The sequence below is a fragment of the Lutjanus erythropterus genome, chromosome 6, assembly GCF_056507025.1.
Source record: "Lutjanus erythropterus isolate fLutEry1 chromosome 6, fLutEry1.hap2, whole genome shotgun sequence".
Lineage (NCBI taxonomy): Eukaryota > Metazoa > Chordata > Actinopteri > Lutjaniformes > Lutjanidae > Lutjanus > Lutjanus erythropterus.
This window is the reverse complement of record NC_139322.1, coordinates 22,710,088-22,728,274: the sequence shown is the minus strand read 5'-3', so window position 1 is coordinate 22,728,274 and position 18,187 is coordinate 22,710,088. Positions and strand designations below refer to the sequence as shown.

Genomic DNA, 18,187 nt, shown 5'->3' with positions numbered 1-18,187 from the left:
CATCATTAAAGAAATATGTTGACAATTTGGGAAACAAGCTTATTCATTTTCTTATTGAGCATTAGATGAGAACATAGATACCACCGTCATGTATGTACAGTTAATATGAAGCTACAGCAAGCAGCTGGTTAGCTTAGCTTAGCATATGTTGAGGCAGGAAATTTCTACTGGTTGCCTCACCGAATCCGTTGATGTGGTGAAGAAAACAGTCAGAGAATCGAGGATTGAAGCAACAGCATTTATTCACGGTCTGCAGAGCGCGGAGATCAATTCAGCACAGGTCAAGTACGAGTACCGAGAGAGATCTAACTCGTGTCTAGGGGTACTGTATCTTGTACTCTTCTCTTTTGGGGTTGTGTCGTGCCCTGATTGGTTGTTTACTTATTTTGGTATGTCTCATTGGCCTATATGTTGCGTGATCAACGCATGCATCCTGGGTGTGTGTGTGTAGGTGCTTTCCCTGCAGATTATCAGACTGTGTGGGTACGTACATGGGTAGGGTCTGTCTGTAATGAAATGATGAGTGCTAGTTCCTCTTTTGTGTGAGTGTCTGTCTGGGTCAGATGTCTCTGCTATGATCATTTTGAGACTTTCTGTACTGTCCAACATCCTGTTATGTTCCTATTTCCACAATATGTCTCGTTGACCTGTGCATGAACTCGAGTTGGTACAACATAGTTGCAAGACAGTTTAATACAATTTCAGAAACAGATTCTTGTGTGTTATTAATCACAATTGTTATTATTCGCAGTCAGATTCTTGTATACTTTTAGTCACAATTATTATCATTCACAATTATTAGTTACAATTATTATCATTCACACATAATAACTGGACATATGATATATAGTGTGTTTCTGAGCTTTAGAGGTGCTGGTAGATTGATTTTGTTACTTTTGGACAGAGCCAGGCTAGCTGTTCCACCCATTTCCAGTCTTTATCGTACACTAGGCTAATGACTTGCTTTCTCGATACTTATTTTACAAATATTTTCCAAATTGTTAAACTACTCCTTTAACTCCTCCTCCTATTGCTTCCGAAGATTACAGGGTGGACTACAGCTACCTGAAATTTCAACTGTTTTTAAGGCTTATTTTTATTTTATTTTATTTTATATTTATTTATATGTCTTCTTTCTGGCAGAAAAGTTAAACAAAATTTAGGGGGATTTAGTATTTTTCCTCCAGAACATCTCAAATCATGGCAAGGTCAAGACAGGCTTGAAATCTACAGCCTTTAGCTGTAACATTTGCAAAGAATATACTTGAATGATTTAATGAATTTCAATTAATTAAAACCAGGAAATTATGTTTTTTTTGGCAGGTGTCCAAATTGTCAGCAGGCTCGTGACCCCTGTATTTCTAAAATCCTGGCTATGGCCGTGCTAGTCAAGTATGTTATTTCATAAAAACTCATCAGCTGGCTACATTAAAAGAGTCACACATCAAAAAAATCCTGTTTCTGATCATCGGAGGGCTTTTTGTATTATACCAGACAGCAAGCTGCTGGATTAGCTGTTGACATTTTTCATTTTCACCCTGTCAGCTCAAGCTTCGAGTGGATGTGGTGGTTAATTTCCAGAGCACACTGTGGGTCTGGAGCAGGCGATGGTGACGTGGAACAGCCAGCTGGCAGCTCTGAGAGGAACTCTTACACCAAAATCAGTGTGTACACAAGGTTATTTCCTCTGAGTGAAGTACTTTTCACATGCAGGTTATGATTATGTGCTCCAGACGAGCCACAGTAACACTCGGCAATCAGGACTGAAACTAGCTTAAAGAGATAACTCACTCTCAAATCAAAAATACATGTTTACTCTTACATGAAAATACATTTTAAAAAAACTCAGCAGCAATGTCTCTTTCCTGGAATCATGACCCAGTTACTCAAAATAACCCAAAGACCTTGTTGTGACCTTGTTGTGAGCATACAGGATTTTTTTTTTCTGCCGTACACAACTATATCACCATGCAGAAGGAAGCGTGCATCTACTCATGGAGTAGAGACTCATGTCCGTGATAATGTGGGATGTGAACATCAATGGCGTTCTCCTCAGTTGAATTGCAATTTCTTGTCCATGAGAAGATGCACGCTGCTACTGTTGATACGTTTGGCGGCTGTGGTTCAGTAGCAGTGTAACTCATAATCTGGGTCACATGGATATTGTCAAATTTAATCATGACAAATATGTTTGTTCAGCATTTCTATTCATAAAATCACTCATTCAGTAATATGAAATCTGCTATTCCTGAGGCAATAAATTCTGTAGATATCCTCATATTCCATTTTATCTATAGTCCCTGGCCAGATGTGAAGATGGCAGCCTAAAAGAAGTCAGAATGGAAGACACAAGTTTAGAATAATAATGATGGTGTAAGGGATGTCAACTACAGCAAAGGCTGAAAACAAACTTGGCCTCGATTTTAATAATATAAAACGTTATAAAATGTATATTAATTGTGTGGGCGAAACAAGCTGAGTTAATGGCTGTGTTTGTGTGGAAATAAAGTGTTCCTGTGGAAGAGATCACAATGCCTGAGTCCATATTTATTTTGTTTTCCTCAGAAGCTTCACATTCTGGAGAATTTCCATGTAAATTACAGAGGGCCACGTTCATTCCCAGGAGCTACAACAGTTTAGAGGCTGTTCGGATGCTCGTTCGATCGTCCAGGGGATACATGTGAGTGCTTGAGTGTTCTCATATTGCCTCCTATCTGAGATTTTCATTGAAGGTCTTCTGAGCGAGGCCTGGGCCGGGGCTATCCATCTTGTGTTGTTTTTCCTGGAATATCCCTTGTAATAACACTGCAATTGTATTCCTCGATGGCCCTTAGTCTTTTTCGAAATGGCTAAACTGTTTTCCTGGAGAGAGGCCTGGCTAATAGGACGAGGTCCCAATGTCTTTGGCAGTTTTAATAATGTTGTAGCAGTCTAGTTCAGCAGTCCGCTGAGAACACCACTGCAGTTCATTGCTGGCGCTTTTTTTTTTTTTTTTAAACGGCCAAGCAATATTGTATTTGAACTCAGTTCAGTTGACAAGACACTGGGGAAGAATTCAGTGTGATCTTTTCTCATTTGAATATGGACATGGTTCAGTGTGTGGTTCTTCATCCAGGCAGTTCAAGACTTCAGATAAATTGCTATGTCAGAGCAAAAAGGTTGATGTGCTTCACAGGCTGTGAGGACGTCCCACTGTGTCTGTGCCCATTAGTGGACCTTTCTGTCATCTCAGAATTATTTGCATTTAATGAAAAAAAAAGGTTTTGTTAAAAGCAGTGGACCTCACAACCAAACATCTTCCCTTTTACAAGTTCAAACCAGTCCAGAAACTCAGCCAGGTTTTTGAAGTGATGTCAAAGGTTAACCATTAATTGGTTAACCACTGGGAATATTTTTGACAGGTTACGCAAGTCTGTCTATAGAGTGCTGCAGGGATGACAAATTTTTTCACCAACATGGAGGTTAGCATCACTCTGGTTAAAACAAAAAGGGTTTTTTCCATTGGATTTTTAAATAGAACAGAAAATAAGCTAAGATTTTGAAGCATAAATTCAATTGTCATAAGTAAAAGGCTAATGTTTTTGTTGCGTACGCAGAGCAAGGGCTGAAAAAGGTACCAAGCTCACCGAAGCGTGCACTGCTGCATCCTGCAAAACCAAACCTATCCAGGTGAAATATCAAGTTTTTAGGGAGGTCTGTGATTGAGACAGACTTCAAGGAGAAGAAGGATGAGTTAAAATGAGCTCAACTACCTGTCACTTCATCAGTGCTGACTAACAGATCTATGCACTCAGGTGTGCTCCTCATTAGAGACTTTTTTCAGGAATTCTGTGGGACTGGGACAAGAAAACAGTCAACGGGAGCTGGCATGGTTGGGAATCATAATTAAAATAGATAATTTTTTAAATAAAGAAATATGCACCTTTAAAATAAATGAGCTCTATTTATTTTGACAGTAATGCTAGTCATTCTTCTGGGATTAGGACAGATCGCCAGTATTACTGTGGTAGTGGGAAAGGAAAAGAATGAAAATCCAATCCTTTGTCTGTTAGCATCTTCGTCGGTCAGGGGTTGTCAGTCAACCTCTTGTGTTGATGTGGCGGTGACACTGGGACAATAGATGCCTCTTGTATTTCATGTCATATTGCATTTTTTCTTGCAAATTATTTGGTTAGTTAGGCTACCAGTTGATGGGGTTATAACTGACATCCCTATAGTATTTAAACTGTGACCATTTGTTACTGCTGAGGTATCTTTGGTCCTGGACTCTGCAAGAAAAGCGCATCAAACTGTAGAATCTGTCTCATAAAACCGAAGCACTTCAGTGGTTACACACTCTGCAATTGGCAAGCATTTACTGAAGCATCTCGTTTTCTTACTCTGTGGACATGGCAGTAACTGGAACTGAATTGTTAGTCATAGAAGTACTTCAGGGCTGTTAGAATTCATCCCCGAAAGCCCCTGATAGTCAGCAAAGTTGAGCTATTTTAGGAAGTCTGTATGAGATAAAGGGAATGTTCTCACACATTGTCAGGTTGCAGCGATGTCCTCAGCGAAAACAGTGACTGTGAACAAGCCTAAACAGTATTATCAGGTCTGTGGAGGCCATGTTGAGCATGACTGTGTTCCCTGCTCTGAGTCTGTAAGCTGCTAAAAGGAGAAACACAATTAGAAAACAGCAGCCTGAAATGATGGAATAAGCCTCTTTCCCCATCCTTTTGCTTCTCTCAACTGAGGCTTGTCGAACTATGACAGTGGAATTCATACAAACTGATAAATAACTGAAAAAGTGCAAGGAAGGATGGAAATGTAACCTTGATGGTGAAAGAAGTTAATAGTGAATTCATTCAGAATCTGTTTTTTAATTGTCAACTGTAAGTGTGTTAGCTCACAACATTTGCTCTATAATGATTGATTTCTCTTGCATTACCACCATGCTTATGCTCATTAACTGTCACAAGTGGGTGTGATGCCAATCACTGCGAGCAGACCATATGGCTGCTTCCTTTTCAGAGTATATTGGCTGACCTCTAGACCGCCTGCTGACATATGTGACTGTAAAGCTGATCGCAGATGGAAGCTGTCTTCAGCGGAGCGCCTGCTGACTCCTGGCAAGCCAGACCACACTACTACCCTGCTTTCCCTTTTGTTTTTGTTTCACTGTGAATCACATGTCAAGTCTCTTCCACCCTGCCTTCTTTCATATCACATACGATACAGTGAATGAGTACGGAGCACCATCTGGGATGCCTCCACATCCAGTCTACACAGTCATTTCTGCTTGGGTGTGAAAATAGAGATCCTGCCGCCACGGTCAGAGAGCTCACGCTGCTGCCTGCTGTTGACCTTTGATCCCCAGCGAGGGAGTGCAAGATGCCAATGCTTAGTTCACACTTTGTGTTTGCAGTGCTTGGCTGCTCAAGGTTCATTGTATGTTCTTCAGAAAATGACATGACAGGATATCGTGTCAGTGGGATCCTACTCCTGAATGGTTAAAGTGTGAAGGAGAAAATATCCTCTTCACAAGCCTCGTAAGCTGGGTTGCACCAACAAGGATTATTTTTTAAACCCAAATAAAGCATGATTTAATTTAAAATTATGTTGCACCAAACTATTAAACTAGATTAAAATGAAGATTAAATTTAAACCTCTCTTTAAATTTCAATTTAGTTTTTATTCTTCTACAACCTTAGCTGGCTAGTGTAAAATAACTATTATTATAAAAATAATGTTATGTGGTGTGGTGTATGTTAATGTTTTAGTTAGCTAGCAAGCAATATAACATTTTTTAAAAAATGACTTTTTAGCTAGTTAGCAAACAATATAATGGTTTATTAAGGAATACAGAGCAGCAAAGGTTAACATAGTTGCCCCTTTTATACTTACCAGCTTGGTCCTGACAACAATCACATTTATTCTTTAGTTATTAATTTAATTTGGGTAAGCAAGCATCTACATATTAAGTAAACTCTATTTAATTCCAGTTTAAATCAATAAGCTTGGATTTATGTAACTGAGTTTAGTTTTTAATTGTGCAGAGCTCTGCTTAAAAATTACATATGGATTGAAACAAAACTTAATTGGTGCAACAAAGTCTTAGAAAGCTGTAGATTATTTTAAGACACTGATCAATAGACCTAAATTAAGGTTTCCAGTCCTGTTGTTATAGATTTAAGTTTGGAGGGTGGGGGCTGGCCTGAGGCTCAGAGAGAAGGTCTTTGAAGTCTGAAGCACATGAATATATTTGGAATGACCTGAATATCTATTTTTGTTACAGATTTATGCTTCTCTGAGGTGTTTTGAATTAAATCAAGTGTATGATAGGAAAGGGGGAACACACACAGAAATGGTATTCATATTGTGTGTTTGTTTCCATAATTGTGCCACTGTTTACTCAGTCCTTTATCACTAAGATACTTGTTTCTTAGCTACAAAGCCATTTTCATTAGCTTTATCTGTGTTATTTTTCTGTCAGCTGTGGCAGCTCCCTGCCTCACCTCTTATCAGAACAATGCTCAAACCGAGCAAGGTCCATCAGCATGTGAAAGGGCGTGGGAGACAGGCGTGCATGGTGTTACATAAAAAATAAGTGTGATTCAGATCACCTCTGCACTACCTGACTTCTAGCTTGGGACGGTCCCGCAGAACACTACAGCAGCGGCATTTATTTATTTCTGCATGGAAGCTGTCGCACCCACTGAAAGACACAGTGACCCCGGACATATATATTTAACAGAAACAAAGACTGCACATCTGAGTGGAACAAAAACAAGGCGAGAAAATCACACGGCTATCTTCAGCAGTTGCATTATAGCACTTACAGAAAGCACAGCGAGGAGGAGAAAGAGGGGGCACTACCCGCTTGCGCAGGAGCTGCAACCGTGCGCGCTTTCATCCAAGAACATAGTTTATTTTTTGCTTTGTTAAATCCTGATTTGTTCAATAAAATAAATAAATAACTAAAACGCGGACTGATGAAGATGAAGCGCCCTCTTGGATGAGTCGGAGCGCATGGGAAGGATGCTGCTCTCAGTAGGAGCAGGTGTATTCAGCCAAGTGGAGGCGCAGGACACGGAGCCGGAGCGACGCACAAAACAATACCTGCTCCAAAGGAAGAAACCTCTCATCCTTAGACAGGCTTTTCTGCCGGTTAAACGGCTTCTTACACTTTGAATAACTTGATTTTTCTCGCAAGTTATATGTGATAACCAGGAATGTGGGAACCGTGGAACTGATGGACGCGCAGCTCCTTTTGAAAATGATCTAGTGACTAAAATATCCAGGACCGCTCTGCTGGCTTCATTGAAATCAGTCTTCTTTGTATCAAGGACATAATCATCTGCAAGGATGCCCGGAGCACTTTTCTCAGCGGAGTCGCTCTACATAGCAATGGAGGTGGTGATTGCCCTGGCTTCTGTGATCGGGAATGTGATGGTGGTCTGGGCGGTGAAAATTAATAAATCGTTGCGAGATACCACGTTTTGTTTCATCGTCTCCCTGGCTCTGGCGGATATTGCAGTGGGAGCCCTCGTCATCCCTCTGGCCATCACCATCAGCATCGGACTCAAAACTCACTTTTACAGCTGCCTGCTCGTGGCGTGCACAGTGCTGGTGCTGACGCAAAGTTCAATCCTGGCCCTCCTGGCTATTGCAATTGACCGCTATCTCAGGGTCAAGATACCCACCAGGTAATGAGGTTTTCACGTCCATACATGAATTTTCTATGGAGCATCTATTTGCACCGGGTGACAATAGGCACACGGCTATTCACACCTGACCTCCTTAGTTTAACTATAAAGGTTACAGTAGATGAATGAGTTAAATACAGAACTACCTCAGACAAGGGGTTGTCTGTTAAGAAACTAGGAGAAAGTGTTAACTTAACTTTGAGACTTATTAATTACAGTTTAAAAAATATTTTCAGTTTTAAGTCACAATTTAATGACATTTGGGCAACAAAACTACTTAGGTTTAGAAAAAGATCATGGTTTGTCTCTGACATGTCGGTATAATTAGCTACATTGGCTGATTACACCCTGGGTGTAAATAGCATTTTTGGCTATGGCTGCTAGGGTGCTTGTCTTTGCCATGCTAGGTGAAATACACCTCGGTGTAAATATCCATACTGGCTATTCCACCAAGGATGTAATTAGCCACAATGACTATTTACACATAGGGTGCAAGTAGCATCGCTAGCTACAGACAGGGTGATTGTCTACCATACCAGGCTAAACACAACTGGGTGTAATTAGCCACACTGCCTGCTCCACCCTGGGTGTAAATAGCCACACTGACTACATGGTTTGTCTCTGCAGTGTGGGTGTAACTAGTTACACTGGATATTTGCATCCTGGGTTTAAACAGCATCATTGCCTTGAGACACCAGTGTGCTTGTCTCTGCCATGTAAGACTGTATACATCTGGGTGTAAATAGCCACATTGGCTATTCCACCCCAGGTGTTATTAGCCACATGGACTATCTACACCCCATGTGCAAATAGCATTGTTCATAACGGACGCCTGAATGCTTGTCTCTGGCATGCAAGATTATATACATCTTGGTGTAAATAACCACACTATGTCACCCCAGGTACAAATAGCCACATTTGCTATTCCACCCTGTGTGCAAGTAGCATCTGCCAAAATATTATTCACTTATTGTCACTACCTGTGACATAAGGAAAGGTGATAGTGATGTTGATGATGGAACCGTTTAAGCCTCCTCACACACAGCAGGAGTCACTACAGCTTCAATGCCATTGATTTCCTCATGGGTCTTGTTTCACTCCACAGGATGCATCCATCCTCCATCCCTACAGATCTGACTCACCAGTACTAACATGACAGCTAACTAGAGCATGACTGATCAACCAACAGCATTAATTAGGCCCTCTGTCCACATGATTTCTACTATGTGTGGCAGAGTAGTAAGGGGAGACCGGGGATGGTAGTACACTTTTTGTTTTAGCACTTTTTGTTTAAATGTCAAATACAAAGCGTTCTGTTATTATAACCTACCCCACTACTGCAGTGAGATGTAATAGTAGCTGGAGATAGATGTAACAATGAGAGGTAATTTGCTGAATTACGATAGACACTATCCAATTTATGCCAGGACTTTATTGAGGAATAAAGAATAAACAGTTTTGAATAAAATTAACAACTTAAACAGACGTACAAAACACTTTATGTGTATGTGTGTTTGGACTGTATTCCTGAATGTGCATGTGTCAAACAAGGATTCAGTCTCTGTCACAGTTGTGGAAATGTAGGTGGCTGCCTCAAACCGACAACATACACACGTGACCCACACTTCTGTTTGTCTAACGTTTGCAAAGAGTTACATGTACACAATGCAAGAATTCTCATAATTTTAATGAATTGTTATAACTATCCTCAACCCAAGTAGCCACTAGCTAGGAGTTTTAGCATGTGGGCTTGAAGGTAGCATCAAATTTAAATAGATACTTTAGGTGATGTATCTCCGATACAATGAACTCCAGGCAAAAATAATCTTGATACCAGGTTTTACTTTCTTAGTTTTGTTGCTCCCAGACACATGCCTCTTCTCCTGTGAGCTCAAAAAGGAAATTGAAGTGTACCATATTGATCTTCATTGCTGCAGCACTTTTCTAATTGAGTAAAACTGACAGTGTTGCAACTCACCCACACTCCCTGGTCTCCCCTACAGTGACAGTGTGGAGTTGCTTTCTGTTGTTGGAGGGGCACAAAAGAGGTCAGGTTTGCTGTCAGCAATTTGATTCACAGGCCCACCCGTAGTTTATCATGCCAGGCTGAAACAAAAGACAGAGACACTGGTGCTGAAAGGCTGAAAAGATAAGCTTTAGTAGGAGAGGGGAATTTATTGTCTGAGAATATAGTCTCAAACTTTAATCTCTGCTAAGTCTTGCAGGCTTATGATAGCAGTTTATCAAGAAATTTAGCTTTTGACTCCTTATTAAGTATAAAACCATCCAAGCTTAATGATGTCTGCATGGGGAATTTTTAATGCCTCTCCCTTCCCAGAAGTTATATTTGTTATCAAGAGGGAGGATAATTCAACGCACAAATACTGCATTATGGCAATATTTCTTAGAAGAACTGGATTATTTTTTAGTTTATAATAAACTTACCATTGTCTTTCTTACATACAGTGGTTGAATGTAACTAAGTGCAAGATGTTATTATTTTACTAAGTACTAGATTTTTGGGGTGGATGCTGATACCAATATTAGGGATTAAAAAACATCCAATATTCATTATACAGAATATTAAATATTCACATAAAGACATTTTTTGCAGTGATCACTGAATGGAGGCAGGATATTTTACAATTTAACAGTAAACATGTTGTTAAAATGATGTCAGGGCACTAAACAGTAAACTTTCAGGGGTATTTGTTAACTGGTAGGGGGTCTATTTATTAACTATAATTAAAAAAAATAAACAGAGGGAAATAATGTACATATTAAACCTAAATTAAGAAAAATGATCAAATATACATAAAACGCTAACAAATAAAAAACAATCTGCATTATGTTGTAGTTAAAAAAAAAGTTTTTATATAGATGCATATAGGAAAACATATGTAGGTCGGGCTCTAATTTAAATTTCATGCTACTTTATACTTCTACTCCATTACATCTCAGATGCAATTTTTGTGCTTTTTACTCCACTACATTTTTCTGAAAGCTTTAGTTACTAGTTACTTTTCAGATTACAAGCTTTCATCCTCTTCCTGTCCAGTGACAAGCTCATATTACTAGATGTGTTGATCTGAGTGTTTGTCATAAACTAAAAGATGAAATGTTTTTTTGTTAACTGAGAAAATTCTCCTACTTCTTAAGGCTAATAAACAAATTGAAACTCCTCTTGGATCAGCTGGAAAATGCACCGTCACAAAGCTGAAAGTGGCAGGATTATCTGGTGCTTTTTGAGAAACAGTGTTCTCACAGGACAGCAACACTACACACATATAATAATCTTACAGAATATGATGCATTGCTGTAGATTAAACTGCCCAACCATATATTAAGTAGTTAAAATGAGCTCAATCTTAAACATCTACTGCAGTAAAATGCAACATGCACATTAATGCAGCTGTAATATTAATCCAAAATCATCATATATAATAGCAAACCACTGTTACAGGACAAGACTTTTACTTGTATTGCAGTATTGTTGCAATGTGGTATAAAACACTTCCTCCACCACTGCTGCTGGACTGTAACACCACAAAGTGCTGATTTTCTCTGTTTTTCCCCCACACTCCTTGGTGTTAGATCACCTATCTGATGTCTTCTGAGCAGAGCAGCTCCTAGGCTCGGTGTGTGAATAACGATTTCCTTGCTGTGCCTCAGACACAGACCTAACTTAACACATACATCCCTAATCAATACTAATCCAAGACATGGCACCTGTAACAGCTGGGCTACATTGCAGTGTTTTGTTTCGCCTCCAGCTGCACTTAAGTAAAGGTTAGGTTATTGTGATGCCTAATTTTTCCCTTACAATTACAACATCAGTAAATATCAACCATTACTAATCCAAAACCGATAAGTTGTTGCTCTACACACTTAACATGTTTTCATCCCTACCTCTGGGCAAGAATCAGGCAGAGTCTCTCTGTTTCATTTCTTTGTCTCAGGACAGCAGTGATAAGATTTTAGAGCCTCTGCACCTTGTACTTTTTTCTACCTTTGGCTTCTTATCTATAAAACACTATACACAATGAAAAAGCCAGACTTCTAAGGCCTGTTGTAGCTCGCCAAGTACTGCAGCTTGTGATACTCCTGCACTAAATTATCTGGTAATATTGAGACAATTTTAAGAACTATAATTCAGTTCTGCCCTGGAAATAGAAAATCTGGAAATTTTCTACCAATGCCATTAACAATCCAGTTCTTAACTGATTTCTTTATTGATTCCTGATCATTTTCTGTGCAAGTAGGCCCGCACAGATTTCCAGCATCAACACAACTGTTTAATTAACTCTGAATTAGGGTGTCATGATTCCATTTACGATATACTTTATTGTCCCCATAGGGAAAATTGTTCACAATTCATTCATTCATTCATTCATTCATTTTGATTTAATATTTTTTTCTGACAGCTATTCCATTGTTAGATTATCAAGTCTCAATTTATAAAGATCAACAGATCTTTGGTTTTATGCCTTGGCAACTGTTATTTTAATTTCCAAATAGTTCTTTAAAAAGTTAATCTATATGGTATCAAATAAGGCATAATCTACAGTCAACTGATCATTATTGTGAAATAAACTCAGGGTGATGCAGGATCCCAATACAAAGCAGAGGGGTCTTAAATCACCCTCAAGGGGTTTATTTCACAAAAATGATCCACTCACTGTACTTTATCACACTTATTATACAGCTACTTAAAAAAAATAAGTTTGACACTAAATATTTATGTAAAAATGGTATTTCACCTCTGGAATATATGCTATGTCCATAGCAATGGTCTGTTCTTCATAGCAACAGTCTATTCAGAAATAACAGACCTTAAAATGGTGTAACTGACCAACCAGAATTGACTGGAGAGAAAAAAAACGCAAACTGAGATCTCATTTCAATCAATTTGTTCACAGTGTAGAAACAGAATAGAAAGAAGCCTTTCCACCATGACTTCGTGTAATTGCAAGTTTCCAGCAGTGTAGACACATGAGTTTGACGTCATTGTTTTGCCATGTGCAAGTGTCAGCCATATGCCGGTATTGATTAAAGGAATCAATAAACTCAGAGGCATATGATTCTCGTGGACCTGATTATTTGACTACCATCCCTGTTTTGTTCTGAACTAAAGAAGCATGAAAAGCAGCAGTGCTCCAAAGGGCGAGGTTTACTGATAAGAGGTTGCAGAGACTTGTCTTGTTCAGTTGAAAATATGTGCTGCAAGGAGCATGTATGTTAAGTGTCAAGGGACTTTGTAATGCTTTCATATGAATTGCCCCTTTTGTCAGTCCAAGAAAACTGACAACTTGAAAAATGAAAGTGCATAAGAAAGCATGTTTGCTGTGACAGTACTATGAGAGAAAGTGCTGACATGACACTGTGTTCTCTCCTGCAGGTACAAACGGGTGGTGACCCCTCGGCGAGCGGGGCTGGCAGTGGTGATATGCTGGACAGTGGCGTTCATCGTGGGGCTCACCCCCATGTTAGGGTGGAACAACCTGAGGCGCCTGCAGCAGAACGGCTCCATTAGCTCTGACCTCATCATCACCTGCGGGTTCGAAAATGTCATCAGCATGGATTACATGGTCTATTTCAACTTCTTCGGCTGGGTGCTGCCTCCGCTGCTGCTCATGCTTCTCATCTACGCAGAAATCTTCTACATGATCCACAAGCAACTTAACAGCAAGAAATTCACCACCAGTCACACAGACCCCAACAAGTACTATGACAAGGAGTTGAATCTTGCTAAATCTCTGGCTCTGGTCCTTTTTCTCTTTGCCATCAGCTGGCTTCCCCTGCACATCATCAACTGCATCACCCTTTTCTGCCCTGAGTGTCAGACACCCATTGTCCTCCTTTATATTGCTATCCTGCTCACCCATGGCAACTCTGCCGTCAACCCAATCGTCTACGCTTTCCGCATTAAGAAATTCCGCACAGCCTTCAGGAAAATCTGGGAGCAATACTTCTGCTGCAAGGACACCCCAGCTCTGGAGATTCAGCCCAGCGACAGGAAAGAGATGCCCAATCCAGAGCTGCAGCAGGCGACACCACCGCAGCCTCCTCAGACAAAAATCCCAAACTCTGATCCAGCTCAACAGCAGCCACCTCAGATAAAAATCTCAAACTCTGATCCAACACCACAGCAGCCGTCACCACCTGAGGAGCAGCAGCAGGACCAAGGGACCGAACCACAGCAAGAACCCAAAGAACATCCGCCCTTACTGGAGCAGAATGCAGTCTAAGCCAAGGACTGGAGCTGATTGATGACTTGGAAGATAATGATCAGCGCACGAGCATTGGTTCTCTCCTCATTTGAATGTAGTCTCATGAGGAGTGTGAAGAGCTACGATGCTGCAGTGACTGAGGCAACCTGGATGATAGATCGCTAACACTGGAAGGTCGTTTATCATCACTCAGGACGGGAGGATTTACTGGAAGTTTGGTCAGAGCTCAGAAAAAAAAAAGGCAAAAAGGGTATCTATAAACTTGCAATAATGGAAGTGTTTTTGACAGTGGCTGTCTATCTTAGTAATGGACTTCAACAGACATTAAGCTTTAATGTTTTGTTCATTATGGTCAAACAGTTGGTGTGAACATTACAAAATGTGCAATATAAGTTATTGTGGTTGGTCAGTATCAGATTATCCAATGTTTTCTATGTTCAAATAGAGCAGGTTCATCTCTTACTACGGTACACTCTTATTAATAAAGGTGCCATGAAGCCTTCTTTAGCTTGTCCCCCTAGGAGAACATTTTCACTTCCTGACAGAACCCTTTCAGAGAGTCCACTATGAGAGGTTGTAAAGGAAAATCTTTAAATGGTGCAGCAGTTCCAACCAGAACCCACTCTTGGGGTTATATCCCAAATCGTTTCTTCTTCTAAGGGTGCTAACAAGAACACACCTAGTGGGGTCTACCAAGCCACTGAGAACCTTTTTATATTACAAGGGTTTCATTTAGACCCCACCCTGGGGGTTCTACAATAAAACATTTCATTTTACAAGGGATTTATCTACAACCAATCCAGGGGACTCGACCTCAAACTCTTCCATATTCCAAGGGTTTTATCTAGAACCCACCCACATGGTTCTACTTCAAAACATTTTAGATTTCAAGGGTTTTATGTAGGACCCACCAAAGGAGTTCTACCGAGAACACCTGTATATTATATAATTATAATTTGTTCAAGGATTTCAACCATTTTTGAACAACTCTTTCTACCAAAAAGAGTTCTAATCCTTAGTCTTACAAAGAACCTTTGACAAACCCTTTCTTGATGATGATGTAGAACCTCAGCCCTTCACAAAGAACCCTTTTGTAACCCTTACTTCTAAGAGTGTACTGCTGTGTGTATGTTTAAACTGGCAGTGGCTGAAGAACATGAATGTAATAATAATGTAAATAAGGGACTATAGCAGCACAGCTGTGAAAACTAATCTCTTCTTCAGGGTCTTAATCGCACAACAGTGGTGGAGCAAGTGGCACTATGGGAGAGGTTTTTGCAGCGAGGAGGTGTGTATGTGCTGATAGAAGGGTTTTGTAATCCCTCAACTCTTCTCTGCTGGAGCTGAGTCCCTCCATGATCCAGCAGCACTGTGGATCCATTACAGAGGAGATGGACATGGATAAGAAACACACAGCTGGAGGGAATGGGAGGTTTTAACCTTTTAGAAGCGGCGTGCAGGAGACTCCTGGCGGTAGGATGACAGCTACTCAAGGGGGAGAAAGACAAGATGCACTTAAAGCTCATGTTTATCCAGCCTCCATGCCAGCTGGTGGTGAGAGCTGGTGGGAGGTTTTCTTTTTTTTCCCATTTCATGGACTGATAATAAGCTTATCACAACTTACCACTAGACACAGTGGCTTCCATGGCCTTATTCCGTGTTTAAATTAGAATGGACTGGACAAGAAAAGACAACCTGAAGATTGTGAGTATCTTTACTGTACTGTAAACTCAATATTTTGCATAATGCCAATCTGAGACATGTGTAGACTAGTAATTAAAATATGTTCAATGCCACTGACATAAAAAACACTGTATGAGAATGTAAAGGAATTCTGTTTTGTCTCTTGTAAAGACTGAGCTGTGGACAGGACGGTGCACTGATGTTCTCCTAAGTGGGTGACAATCTCTTATGTAAGGTTAAGACATTTTTTATTGCAGTATTGACAAACATGTCTGGGGCGGGGGTGGGCAGTGAACATTTTGATGCTCGGATGGCTGAGAAGACTGTGTCAACAGAAACCTTAATGCAATCCACACCACATGTATCTTGATTTGTTTGTGTGTATAGACCAGGTGGACTGTACATAACACACACTTGAGGAAAAAAGTGGATGAATAAATGTATGACATAATGTGCTTTCTACAGATAATGCTGTTTACAACATAAGTTTATCGTTTTGATTCAAATAGAATAGTGAAATATACATATTTGTGGTATTATTTTATTTATTTGATTAATGACCTCTGGTGCAAATGTGATGACTGACAGTCCAACCCTATCTCTAAAAGAATATTGTTATCTACAACTAATTTGCAACAGCAAATATTTGAGGAAATGTTGTTAATTAATGTGTAATGTTTTGTGAGAGCATATTTCATTTGTTCTCCATCACATTACACACACATCACATTATTAAATCTGCTACAAGCAACTCCAAAGATAGTTGATTGTTGGCTCATTCCCAGGTTGTCAAATACTGACAGACTAGGTTGGTATCTCAAGACACTATTTGATGTATTTGATGTCCTGGGAATGAAACAACATCAGCTATCTTTCTGAGTTTCTTGCAGCAGTTTTGATCTTTTTATCATTATGTTTAGGGATGGGAGTTGAGAACCGGAACCATTCAGTTACAAATGATCCAATCCATCGAAATTTTATCCCTTTAAGCTTCATTCCTTCAATCGATGATGGCATGTTTTTCTGACATCGAGCATTGCAAAACAATGACATCAAACTCATGCATCTACACTGCTGGAAACCTGGAACAATAAGAAGTCACGGCAGAGAGGAAGACAGAGTCCAAAGTGTGGTTTTATTCTGCGAAGCAAGAAAAAAGTGCTCGTTGTAATGTCTGTAAAATTATCATTTCAAGTTAAGGGTGGAAACACCGGCAATATACTGAAACATCCTTCTACCCAAAATGGGCTGTAATCCAGGAATGTCATGCATTTGACACTACACACATGACTGCCACTGCTTTTCAAACAAGTACCACATCTGTGAGTAATTGTCCCACGCAGGCAGGCTTAGCCTTGATTCTTTCTTTGATTAAGAAAATCCAAATGAAAACAAATGCTGTACAAATATTCTGACGTTTAATGTCCAAGGTCAACTTTGTTGTCCCATAAATTGATATAAAGTACAACATACTGTGAAATTCAGTCTCTGCATTTAACACATCTTTGTATTAGCAGCACTGGGCAGCGTGTGTTGATCAACTTCAGGTCTGAGCAGAGTTGTGAAGTAACAAAGTACAAATACTTTGTTATGTTGTTGTTACTGTTCAGGTATCTGTACTTTACTTGTACAGACTTTGTACAGACTACTTTACTTTAGTTTTCTGATAACTTTTTTCTTTTACTCCCCCAATTTTCTACATCTTAGATCTTCAAACTACTCGTTACTTTAGATTGAAGACATGAGGAGAGTTATTGGTTATTTTTCATGTTGCATCATTGCATGCCACCTTCGCAACATCAAGACTGATTTCAATCTAAATGGATGGGACAATAACACATAGACAAGACAGTTCCTTGGTATTTCCATCAGGACATATCACACACAAAAGACGTAATAAGACAAAAAAGTAACAAGACAAAAAACAACGTAAAAGATGTAACAGGGCAAAAAGACAACAAGACTAACAACATTGCAACAAGATGAAAATGATGTAAGAAGACAGAGAATGATGAAAAAGATATAACAAGATAAAACAGTTGAAATAGGACGAGAAACAAGACAAAGATGTACCAAGACCTATTATACATTACAGAGCCTTGACTTTTTACTTGAGTAAATAAGTTGAATCAGTTCTTCCACTTTTACCCATCTTTTTTTTAACACAAGTAACTGTACCTCTCTTTAAGTAAAGAATGTGTGTACTTTTGTCACTTCTGGGTCTAAGCCAGCACCCTCATTAGGGGTACAAGGGGCTAGAGAATTGATAGCATATATGTTTTTGATGTGGAGAAAACCAGAAGCACAGGAGAACATACAAAATCCACACAGAAAGGCCCTGCCCAGGTTGCTGTGAGGCAGAAGTGCAAACCACTGTGACAGCATTAATTCATTTTAGATGACAGACAGCTAGCTTTCAGGAAAAAAAAAAAATCATATCAATTCCCATCCATGGTTATGTTTAGGCAACAGAATTACAGGTTAAGGCAAGGGAAAGATCATGGTCTTTGTAAAATACAGAAAAAGTCTGCAGTGAATTTAAATGTGTTACACAATGTGATCATCAACATTTAACTGAAACCACAG

General features: G+C 39.6%; 1 protein-coding gene across 1 annotated transcript; it reads left to right on the top strand.

Moving 5' to 3' along the window:
* The first annotated feature begins 6,621 nt into the window (after positions 1–6,621).
* adora1b (adenosine A1 receptor b) lies at positions 6,622–14,460 on the top strand. Its single transcript, XM_084720012.1, has 2 exons — positions 6,622–7,688; positions 13,087–14,460. The coding sequence occupies exons 1-2, from the start codon at positions 7,348–7,350 to the stop codon at positions 13,934–13,936; spliced, it is 1,191 nt and encodes a 396-aa protein (XP_084576138.1). The 5' UTR covers positions 6,622–7,347; the 3' UTR covers positions 13,937–14,460.
* Positions 14,461–18,187: the final 3,727 nt, after the last annotated feature.

Coding starts and splice junctions, on each gene's coding strand:
- adora1b (XM_084720012.1), top strand. CDS start 7,348: ATGCCCGGAGCACTTTTCTCAGCGGAGTCGCTCTACATAGCAATGGAG. Junction 7,689..13,086: donor AGGGTCAAGATACCCACCAG/GTAATGAGGTTT, acceptor TCTCTCCTGCAG/GTACAAACGGGTGGTGACCC.